The sequence below is a fragment of the Oncorhynchus kisutch genome, linkage group LG21, assembly GCF_002021735.2.
Source record: "Oncorhynchus kisutch isolate 150728-3 linkage group LG21, Okis_V2, whole genome shotgun sequence".
Taxonomy (NCBI): domain Eukaryota; kingdom Metazoa; phylum Chordata; class Actinopteri; order Salmoniformes; family Salmonidae; genus Oncorhynchus; species Oncorhynchus kisutch.
This window is the reverse complement of record NC_034194.2, coordinates 47,097,866-47,110,558: the sequence shown is the minus strand read 5'-3', so window position 1 is coordinate 47,110,558 and position 12,693 is coordinate 47,097,866. Positions and strand designations below refer to the sequence as shown.

Sequence of the window (12,693 nt, the reverse complement as noted above, 5' to 3'; positions counted from 1 at the left end):
CAGTAAAGAACACAGTTAGTCATCAACAGTACAAAACACAGTTATTCACCTACAGTACAGAACACAGTTACACAGTTAGTCCACTATAGTACAGAACACAGTTAGTCACCTACAGTACAGAACACAGTTAGTCATCTACAGTACAGAACACAGTTAGTCACCAAGAGTACAGAACACACAGTTACACAGTTTGTCACCTACATTACAGAACACAGTTAGTCCCCTATAGTACAGAACACAGTTAGTCATCTACAGTACAGAACACAGTTAGTCATCTACAGTACAGAACACAGTAAGTCATCTACAGTACAGAACACAGTTAGTCATCTACAGTACAGAACACAGTTAGTCATCAACAGTACAGAACACAGTTAGTCATCTACAGTAAAGAACACTGTTACACAGTCAATCACCTACAGTACAGAACACAGTTACACACCTACAGTACAGAACACAGTTACACAGTTAGTCAACTATAGTACAGAACACAGTTACACAGTCAGTCACCTACAATGCAGAACACAGTTAGTCACCTACAGTGCAGAACACAGTTAGTCACCTACAGTACAGAACACAGTTAGTCATCTACAGGATAGAACACACAGTTACACAGTTAGTCATCTACAGTACAGAACACAGTTACACAGTTAGTCACCTACAGTACAGAACACAGTTAGTCATCTACAGTACAGAACACACAGTTACACAGTTAGTCCCCTACAGTACATAACGCAGTTAGTCACCTACAGTACAGAACACACAGTTACACAGTTAGTCACCTACAGTACAGAACACAGTTAGTCCCCTACAGTACATAACGCAGTTAGTCACCTACAGTACATAACGCAGTTAGTCACCTACAGTACAGAACACACAGTTACACAGTTAGTCACCTACAGTACAGAACACAGTTAGTCCCCTACAGTACAGAACACAGTTAGTCACATACAGTACAGAACACAGTTAGTCATCTACAGTACAGAACACAGTTAGTCACCAAGAGTACAGAACACACAGTTACACAGTTTGTCACCTACATTACAGAACACAGTTAGTCACCTACAGTACAGAACACAGTTAGTCCCCTACAGTACAGAACACAGTTAGTCACCTACAGTACAGAACACAGTTAGTCACCTACAATACAGAACACAGTTAGTCACCTACAGTACAGAACACAGTTAGTCACCTACAGTACAGAACAGTTTGTCCCCTACAGTACAGAACACAGTTAGTCATCTACAGTAAAGAACACAGTTAGTCATCAACAGTACAAAACACAGTTATTCACCTACAGTACAGAACACAGTTACACAGTTAGTCCCCTATAGTACAGAACACAGTTAGTCACCTACAGTACAGAACACAGTTAGTCATCTACAGTACAGAACACAGTTAGTCACCAAGAGTACAGAACACACAGTTACACAGTTTGTCACCTACATTACAGAACACAGTTAGTCCCCTATAGTACATAACACAGTTAGTCATCTACAGTACAGAACACAGTTAGTCATCTACAGTACAGAACACAGTAAGTCATCTACAGTACAGAACACAGTTAGTCATCTACAGTACAGAACACAGTTCGTCATCTACAGTACAGAACACAGTTAGTCATCTACAGTACAGAACACAGTTAGTCACCAAGAGTACAGAACACACAGTTACACAGTTAGTCATCTACAGTACAGAACACAGATAGTCATCTACAATACAGAACACAATAAGTCATCTACAGTACAGAACACGGTTAGTCATCAACAGTACAGTACACAGTTAGTCATCAACAGTACAAAATGCAGTTATTTATCTACAGTACAGAACACAGTTACACAGTTAGTCCCCTACAGTACAGAACACAGTTAATCCCCTACAGTAAAGAACACAGTTAGACCCATACAGTACAGAACACAGTTAGTCATCAACAGTACAGAACACAGTTATTCACCTACAGTACAGAACACAGTTAGTCCCCTACAGTACAGAACACAGTTAGTCCCCTACAGTACAGAACACAGTTAGTCACCTACAGTACAGAACACAGTTAGTCCCCTAGAGTACATAACGCAGTTAGTCACCTACAGTACAGAACACACAGTTACACAGTTAGTCACCTACAGTACAGAACACAGTTAGTGCCCTAAAGTACATAACGCAGTTAGTCACCTACAGTACAGAACACGCAGTTACACAGTTAGTCACCTACAGTACAGAACACAGTTAGTCACCTACAGTACAGAACACAGTTAGTCATCAACAGTACAGAACACAGTTAGTCATCTACAGTACAGAACACAGATAGTCATCTACAATACAGAACACAATAAGTCATCTACAGTACAGAACACAGTTAGTCATCAACAGTACAGAACACAGTTAGTCATCAACAGTACAAAACGCAGTTATTTATCTACAGTACAGAACACAGTTAATCCCCTACAGTAAAGAACACAGTTAAACCCCTACAGTACAGAACACAGTTAGTCATCAACAGTACAGAACACAGTTATTCACCTACAGTACAGAACACAGTTACACAGTTAGTCCCCTACAGTACAGAACACAGTTAGTCCCCTACAGTACAGAACACAGTTAGTCCCCTACAGTACAGAACACAGTTAGTCACCTACAGTACAGAACACAGTTAGTCACCTACAGTACAGAACACAGTTAGTCACCTACAGTACAGAACACAGTTACACAGTCAATCACCTACAGTACAGAACACAGTTACACACCTACAGTACAGAACACAGTTACACAGTTAGTCAACTACAGTATAGAACACAGTTACACAGTCAGTCACCTACAGTACAGAACATAGTTACACAGTCAGTCACCTACAGTGCAGAACACAGTTAGTCACCTGCAGTACAGAACACAGTTAGTCACCTACAATCCAGAACACAGTCACACAGTCAGTCACCTACAGTACAGAACACAGTTAGTCACCTACAGTACAGAACACAGTTAGTCCCCTACAGTACAGAACACAGTTAGCCCCCTACAGTACAGAACACAGTTAGTCCCCTACAGTAAAGAACACAGTTAGACCCCTACAGTACAGAACACAGTTAGTCATCAACAGTACAGAACACAGTTATTCACCTACAGTACAGAACACAGTTACACAGTTAGTCCCCTACAGTACAGAACACAGTTAGCCCCCTACAGTACAGAACACAGTTAGTCCCCTACAGTACAGAACACAGTTAGCCCCCTACAGTACAGAACACAGTTAGTCATCTACAGTACAGAACACAATTAGTCATCTACAGTACAGAACACAGTTAGTCACCTACAGTACAGAACACAGTTACACAGTTTGTCATCTACAGTACAGAACACAGTTACACAGTTAGTCCCCTACAGTACAGAACACAGTTACACAGTTAGTCACCTACAGTACAGAACAGAGTTACACAGTTAGGCCCCTACAGTACAGACCACAGTCACCTACAGTACAGAACACAGTTAGTCATCTACATTACAGAACGCAGTTAGTCCCCTACAGTCCAGAACACAGTTAGTCACCTACAGTACAGAACACAGTTAGTCATCTACAGCACAGAACACAGTTAGTCACCTACAGTACAGAACACAGTTATTCACCTGCAGTACAGAACACGGTTACACAGTTATTCCCCTACAATACAGAACACAGTTACACAGTTAGTCCCCTACATTACAGAACACAGTTACACAGTTAGTCCCCTACAGTACAGAACAGGGTTACACAGTTAGTCCCCTACAGTGCGGACCACAGTCACCTACAGTACATAACACAGTTAGTCATCTACATTACAGAACACAGTTAGTCCCCTACAGTCCAGAATACAGTTAGTCACCTACAGTACAGAACACAGTTAGTCATCTACAGCACAGAACACAGTTAGTCACCTACAGTACAGAACACAGTTACACAGTTAGTCACCTACAGTACAGAACACAGTTAGTCACCTACAGTACAGAACACAGTTAGTCCTCTACAGGACAGAACACTGTTACACAGTTAGTCACCTACAGTACAGAACATAGTTACACAGTTAGTCACCTTCAGAACAGAACACAGTTAGGCCCCTACAGTACAGAACACAGTTAGTCCCCTACAGTACAGAACACAGTTACACACCTACAGTACAGAACACAGTTACACACCTACAGTACAGAACACAGTTACAAAGTTAGTCACCTCCAGTACAGAACACAGTTAGTCACCTACAGTACAGAACACAGTTAGTCCCCTACAGTACAGAACACAGTTACACAGTCAGTCACCTACAGTACAGAACACAGTTACACAGTCAGTCACCTACAGTACAGCACACAGTTACACAGTTAGTCCCCTACAGTACAGAACAAAGTTACACAGTTAGTCCCCTACAGTACAGAACACAGTTACACAGTTAGTCACCTACAGTACAGAACAGAGTTACACAGTTAGTTCCCTACAGTACAGACCACAATCACCTACAGTACATAACACAGTTAGTCACCTACAGTACAGAACACAGTTAGTCCCCTACAGTACAGAACACAGTTAGTCACCTTCAGAACAGAACACAGTTAGTCACCTACAGTACAGAACACAGTTAGTCATCTACAGTACAGAACACAGTTGGTCACCTACAGTACAGAACACAGTTAGTCATCTACAGGACAGAACACACTGTTACACAGTTAGTCACCTACAGTACAGAACACGGTTAGTCATCTACAGTACAGAACACAGTTACACAGTTAGTCACCTACAGTACAGAACACAGTTAGTCATCTACAGTACAGAACACAGTTAGTCACCAAGAGTACAGAAAACACAGTTACACAGTTAGTCCGCTAGAGTACAGAACACAGTTACACAGTTAGTCCGCTAGAGTACAGAACACAGTTAGTCCCCTACAGTACAGAACACAGTTAGTCACCTACAGTACAGAACACAGTTAGTCATCTACAGTACAGAACACAGTTAGTCCCCTACAGTACAGAACACAGTTAGTCATCTACAGTACAGAACACAGTTGTCCCCTACAGTACAGAACACAGTTAGTCACCTACAGTACAGAACACAGTTAGTCATCTACAGTACAGAACACAGTTAGTCACCTACAGTACAGAACACAGTTACACAGTTAGTCACCTACAGTACAGAACACAGTTAGTCATCAACGTTACAGAACACAGTTATTCACCTACAGTACAGAACAGAGTTACACAGTTAGTCCCCTACAGTACAGAACACAGTCACCTACAGTACAGAACACAGTTAGTCCCCTACAGTACAGAACACAGTTAGTCCCCTACAGTACAGAACATGTTATCATCGGCCACGCTCTCCATAACATTCACAAGGCCTTGGGACCAGATGGGTTACCAGGATGTGTACTCAGAGCACTGACTAGCTGGCAAGTGTCTTCACTGACATTTTCAACCTCTCCCTATCTGAGTCTGTAATACCAACATGTTTCAAGCATACCACCATAGTCCCTTTGCCCAAGAACACTAAGGTAACCTGCCTAAATGACGACCGACCCGTAGCACTCACATCTGTTGCCATGAAGTGCTTTGAAATGCTGGTCATGTCTCACATTAACACCATTATCCCAGAAACCCTAGACCCATTCCAATTTGCATACCGCCCAAACAGATCCACAGATGAATCAGTCTCTATTGCATTCAACACTGCCCTTTCCCACCTGGACAAAAGGAACACCTATGTGAGAATGCTGTTCATTGACTACAGCTCAGCGTTCAACACCATAGTGCCCTCAAAGCGCATCACCAAGCTAAGGATCCTGGGACTAAACACATACCTCTGCAACTGGATCCTGGACTTCCTGACAGGCCACCACCAGGTGGTAAGGGTAGGCAACAACACATCCACCACGATGATCCTCAACACTGGGGCCCTTCAGGGGTGCGTACTTAGTCCCCTCCTGTATTCCCTGTTCACCCACGACTGCGTGGCCATGCACGACTCCAACACCATCATTATGTTTGCTGACGACCCAACATTGGTAGGCCTGATCACAGACAATGATGAGACAGCCTATATGGAGGAGATCAGAGACCTGGCTATGTGGTGCCAGGACAACAACCTCTCCCTCAAAGTTAGCAAGACAAAGGAGCTGATTGTGGACTATAGAAAATGGAGGGCCGAGCAACCCCCATCCACATCAACGGGACTGTCGTGGGAGCGGGTTGAGAGTCCGTTGGCGACCACATCACTAAGGATCTATCATGGTCCAAACTAGTCTTGGGCAGTATACTATATACCAGGTATTCGGAAATAGCCACCGATGGTTTTTCAATAACGTCAAGGTTTAAACTATTTATTTTATGTTTTTTTTACATTTAAATATTTGTAGCTACTTTTTAAGTTGAAGAAGACATTTTTGGAGAATGTTGGCTGGCTGCATCACCGCTTCGACCACAAGGCACTACAGAGTGTAGTGTATACGGCCCAGTCCATCACTGGGGCCAAGCTCCCAGCCATCTAGGACCTATATAACACACTGTGTCAGACCAAGGCCCTAAAAATTGTCAAAGACTTCAGACACCAGCCATAGACAGTTCTCTCTGCTACCGCATGGCAAGCTGGAACCAACAGGAACCTGAACAACTTCTAACCCCAAGCCATAAGACTGCTAAATAGTTAGTTAAATAGTTAACAGGACCATTTGCATTGACTCTTCACATACACTCGTTACTGGTTCCCCATGTAGCCAAGATAATGTTAAGTGTTATTACTTTTCTCAACACTCTCTCTCTGCATTGTTGGGAAGGGTCCGTAAGGAAGCATTTCACTGTTAGTCTCCACCTGTTGTTTACAAAGCATGTGACAAATAACATTTGATTTGATGTCTCACCACGTGGCGGTCGTAGGGGTTCCGTGGTGGTCTGGTCGGCACGGTAACATTAACAGGAAGTCGGACCCTTTCGATGATGCTGCGCACCGTGTGGTCAGCTCCCAGCATGCCCTGCTCCAGAGGGGAGCGCGTGCAGAACCGTCCTCGGCAGGCGAAGGGCAGAGAGATGCTCTGATTGGTCCGATGGTTCATACACACCAAACATGGAGTTTTACCTGAAACAAAGTGAGAGCTCAGGGTGTGGTGTGAAACAGAGAGAGAGCTCAGGGTGTGGTGTGAAACAGAGAGAGAGCTCAGGGTGTGGTATGAAACAGAGAGAGCGCTCAGGGTGTGGTGTGAAACAGAGAGAGAGCTCAGGGTGTGGTGTGAAACAGAGAGAGAGCTCAGGGTGTGGTGTGAAACAGAGAGAGAGCTCAGGGTGTGGTGTGAAACAGAGAGAGAGCTCAGGGTGTGGTGTGAAACAGAGAGAGAGCTCAGGGTGTGGTGTGAAACAAAGTGAGAGCTCAGGGTGTGGTGTGAAACAGAGAGAGAGCTCAGGGTGTGGTATGAAACAGAGAGAGAGCTCAGGGTGTGGTGTGAAACAGAGAGAGAGCTCAGGGTGTGGTGTGAAACAGAGAGAGAGCTCAGGGTGTGGTGTGAAACAGAGAGAGAGCTCAGGGTGTGGTGTGAAACAGAGAGAGAGCTCAGGGTGTGGTGTGAAACAGAGAGAGAGCTCAGGGTGTGGTGTGAAACAGAGAGAGAGCTCAGGGTGTGGTATGAAACAGAGAGAGAGCTCAGGGTGTGGTGTGAAACAGAGAGAGAGCTCAGGGTGTGGTGTGAAACAGAGAGAGAGCTCAGGGTGTGGTGTGAAACAGAGAGAGAGCTCAGGGTGTGGTGTGAAACAGAGAGAGAGCTCAGGGTGTGGTGTGAAACAGAGAGAGAGCTCAGGGTGTGGTGTGAAACAAAGAGAGAGCTCAGGGTGTGGAGTGGTGTGTGGGTCTTACTGCGGGGGGTCTTCCCCAGGCGTCTCAGGAGCGCGCTCAGTCCAGTCTTCTCCGTGGTGGGCGTGGCTGTGAGAAACTCTGCCTTTCCCGTGAGTGACAGCTCATCACCAGGCTGCAGCACCACACTGTACGACTCACTGTCCTCACTGAACTCCCCTGACAGAACCTACACACACACACACACACACACACACACACACACACACACACACACACACACACACACACACACACACACACACACACACACACACACACACACACACAGAGCAGGGTTTGTGATGTATAGCTGAAATAGACAGAGTAGAGCTGACTGAAGCTCCTTCACCCCTGACCTTGACAGTGAAGCTGATAGTTTCCATGGCGAAGACACGGTCAGGGAACATTCCGGCCACTTCCTCCACCGAGGAGAAATACTGGATGGGGTCCCTAACGTCTCTGTCTTCATCTATCAGACGGAACCTACCTACACACAGACAGGGAGAGACATGGTTCATTTAGTTAAATATTTCAACAACTAAAAGCATTTGCATTTGGGACAAATCATTCACTAAACCTCAACTAAATGTTGTAATGCATAATGTGGAAATTGAGCAATTTCCTGAAACTTCAGGGTCAAAATGTATTGATACAACAGTAGCTAAAATGGGGAAAAGTCTGTCCATAAAGAAGCGCTGCTCTGCCTTCTTAACAACATTATGAACAAGGCAGGTCCTACTGGCCCTAGTTTCTAAATTCTTAACAGCACTATCAACAAGGCAGGTCCTAGGCCCTAGTTTCTACCTTCTTAACAGCACTATCAACAAGGCAGGTCCTACAGGCCCTAGTTTCTACCTTCTTAACAACATTATCAACAAGGCAGGCCCTAGGCCCTAGTTTCTACCTTCTTAACAACACTATCAACAAGGCAGGTCCTACAGGCCCTAGTTTCTACCTTCTTAACATCACTATCAACAAGGCAGGTCCTAGGCCCTAGTTTCTACCTTCTTAACAATACTATCAACAAGGCAGGTCCTACAGGTCCTAGTTTCTACCTTCTTAACAGCACTATCAACAAGGCAGGTCCTAGGCCCTAGTTTCTACCTTCTTAACAGCACTATCAACAAGGCAGGTCCTACAGGCCCTAGTTTCTACCTTCTTAACAGCACTATCAACAAGGCAGGTCCTACAGGCCCTAGTTTCTACCTTCTTAACAGCACTATCAACAAGGCAGTTCCTAGGCTCTAGTTTCTACCTTCTTAACAGCACTATCAACAAGGCAGGTCCTACAGGCCCTAGTTTCTACCTTCTTAACAGCACTATCAACAAGGCAGGTCCTGGAGGCCCTAGTTTCTACCTTCTTAACAGCACTATCAACAAGGCAGGTCCTAGACCCTAGTTTCTACCTTCTTAACAACACTATCAACAAGGCAGATCCTGGAGGCCCTAGTTTTGTCACACCTGGACTACTGTTCAGGCGTGAGGTCAGGTGCCACAAAAAGGGACTTGGGAAAATTACAAACGGCTCAGAACAGGGCAGCACGGCTGACACTTGGATGTACACAGAGCTAATATTAATAATATGCATTTCAATCTCTCCTGGCTCCCACTAGACATGCCACCAGAGGTCTCTTTACAGTCCCCAAGTCCAGAACAAACTATGGGAGGTACACAGTACTACATAGAGCCAAGACAACATGGAACTCTATTCCACATCAAATAACTGATGCGAATACATCTTATGGAACAGCGGGGACTGTGAAGTAACACAAACATGATGATACACGTACTATACAGACATGTACACATGGATTTTGTGTTATAGATATGTGGTAGTAGAGTAGAGGGCACACACTTACTGTGTTGTGAAATCTGTTATGATTGTATTGTAATGTTTTAAAATGCATAACTGCTTTAATTTTGCTGGACCCCAGGAAGAGTAGCTGCTGACTTGGCAGGAACTAATGGGGATCCATAATAAACCCCAGGAAGAGTAGCTGCTGCCTTGGCAGGAACTAATGGAGATCCATAATAAACCCCAGGAAGAGTAGCTGCTGACTTGGCAGGAACTAATGGGGATCCATAATAAACCCCAGGAAGAGTAGCTGCTGCCTTGGCAGGAACTAATGGGGATCCATAATAAACCCCAGGAAGAGTAGCTGCTGCCTTGGCAGGAACTCATGGGGATCCATAATAAACCCCAGGAAGAGTAGCTGCTGACTTGGCAGGAACTAATGGGGATCCATAATAAACCCCAGGAAGAGTAGCTGCTGCCTTGGCAGGAACTAATGGGGATCCATAATAAACCCCAGGAAGAGTAGCTGCTGCCTTGGCAGGAACTAATGGGGATCCATAATAAACCCCAGGAAGAGTAGCTGCTGCCTTGGCAGGAACTAATGGGGATCCATAATAAACCCCAGGAAGAGTAGCTGCTGCCTTGGCAGGAACTAATGGGGATCCATAATAAACCCCAGGAAGAGTAGCTGCTGCCTTGGCAGGAACTAATGAGGATCCATAATAAACCCCAGGAAGAGTAGCTGCTGCCTTGGCAGGAACTAATGGGGATCCATAATAAACCCCAGGAAGAGTAGCTTCTGCCTTGACAGGAACTAATGGGGATCCATAATAAACCCCAGGAAGAGTAGCTGCTGCCTTGGCAGGAACTAATGGGGATCTATAATAAACCCCAGGAAGAGTAGCTGCTGCCTTGGCAGGAACTAATGGGGATCCATAATAAACCCCAGGAAGAGTAGCTGCTTCCTTGGCAGGAACTAATGGGGATCCATAATAAACCCCAGGAAGAGTAGCTGCTGCCTTGGCAGGAACTAATGGGGATCCATAATAAACCCCAGGAAGAGTAGCTGCTGCCTTGGCAGGAACTAATGGGGATCCATACTAAACCCCAGGAAGAGTAGCTGCTGCCTTGGCAGGAACTAATGGGGATCCATAATAAACCCCAGGAAGAGTAGCTGCTGCCTTGGCAGGAACTAATGGGGATCCATAATAAACCCCAGGAAGAGTAGCTGCTGCCTTGGCAGGAACTAATGGGGATCCATAATAAACCCCAGGAAGAGTAGCTGCTGCCTTGGCAGGAACTAATGGGGATCCATAATAAACCCCAGGAAGAGTAGCTGCTGCCTTGGCAGGAACTAATGGGGATCCATAATAAACCCCAGGAAGAGTAGCTGCTGCCTTGGCAGGAACTAATGGGGATCCATAATAAACCCCAGGAAGAGTAGCTGCTGCCTTGGCAGGAACTAATGGGGATCCATAATAAACCCCAGGAAGAGTAGCTGCTGCCTTGGCAGGAACTAATGGGGATCCATAATAAACCCCAGGAAGAGTAGCTGCTGCCTTGGCAGGAACTAATGGGGATCCATAATAAACCCCAGGAAGAGTAGCTGCTGCCTTGGCAGGAACTAATGGGGATCCATAATAAACCCCAGGAAGAGTAGCTGCTGCCTTGGCAGGAACTAATGGGGATCCATAATAAACCCCAGGAAGAGTAGCTGCTGCCTTGGCAGGAACTAATGGGGATCCATAATAAACCCCAGGAAGAGTAGCTGCTGCCTTGGCAGGAACTAATGGGGATCCATAATAAACCCCAGGAAGAGTAGCTGCTGCCTTGGCAGGAACTAATGGGGATCCATAATAAACCCCAGGAAGAGTAGCTGCTGCCTTGGCAGGAACTAATGGGGAACCATAATAAACCCCAGGAAGAGTAGCTGCTGCCTTGGCAGGAACTAATGGGGATCCATAATAAATACAAATACAAAAACATGGAGGAGCAGTGGTCTCTAAACCTGGAGGAGGTGTGGTCTCTAAACATGGAGGAGATTTGGTCTCTAAACATGGAGGAGACGTGGTCTCTAAACGTGGAGGAGGCGTGGTCTCTAAACGTGGAGGAGGCGTGGTCTCTAAACGTGGGGGAGACGTGGTCTCTAAACATGGAGGAGACGTGGTCTCTAAACATGGAGGAGACGTGGTCTCTAAACGTGGAGGAGGCGTGGTCTCTAAACGTGGAGGAGGCGTGGTCTCTAAACGTGGGGGAGACGTGGTCTCTAAACATGGAGGAGACGTGGTCTCTAAACATGGAGGAGTAGTGGTCTCTAAACGTGGGGGAGACGGTGTCTCTAAACATGGAGGAGACGTGGTCTCTAAACATGGAGGAGTAGTGGTCTCTAAACATGGAGGAGGCGTGGTCTCTAAACGTGGGGGAGATGTGGTCTCTAAACATGGAGGAGACGTGGTCTCTAAACATGGAGGAGTAGTGGTCTCTAAACGTGGGGGAGACGTTGTCTCTACACATGGAGGAGACGTGGTCTCTAAACCTGGAGGAGGTATGGTCTCTAAACATGGAGGAGACGTGGTCTCTAAACATGGAGGAGTAGTGGTCTCTAAACGAGGGGGAGACGTGGTCTCTAAACATGGAGGGGACGTGGTCTCTAAACGTGGGGGAGACGTGGTCTCTAAACATGGGGGAGACGTGGTCTCTAAACATGGAGGAGACGTGGTCTCTAAACATGGAGGAGTAGTGGTCTCTAAACATGGGTGAGACGTGGTCTCTAAACATGGAGGAGACTTGGTCTCTAAACATGGAGGAGTAGTGGTCTCTAAACATGGAGGAGTAGTGGTCTCTAAACATGGAGGAGTGGTGGTCTCTAAACATGGGGGAGACGTGGTCTCTAAACCTGGGGGAGACGTGGTCTCTAAACCTGGGGGAGACTTGGTCTCTAAACGTGGAGGAGACGTGGTCTCTAAACGTGGAGGAGACGTGGTCTCTAAACATGGAGGAGGCGTGGTCTCTAAACATGGAGGAGACGTGGTCTCTAAACCTGGGGGAGACGTGGTCTCTAAACGTG

The 12,693-nt window shown here is 45.8% G+C and overlaps 1 protein-coding gene across 1 annotated transcript in view; it reads right to left on the bottom strand.

Moving 5' to 3' along the window:
* gareml (GRB2 associated, regulator of MAPK1-like) overlaps window positions 1-12,693 on the bottom strand; it is a 108,755-nt gene that overhangs the window by 77,032 nt on the left and 19,030 nt on the right. Inside the window, exons 3-5 of the mRNA XM_031800880.1 lie at window positions 8,188-8,318; window positions 7,853-8,018; window positions 6,870-7,084 (exon numbers count right to left, since the gene is read on the bottom strand). Coding sequence (XP_031656740.1) covers window positions 6,870-7,084; window positions 7,853-8,018; window positions 8,188-8,318 — 512 coding nt within the window. The remainder of the gene's footprint in view (window positions 1-6,869; window positions 7,085-7,852; window positions 8,019-8,187; window positions 8,319-12,693) is intronic.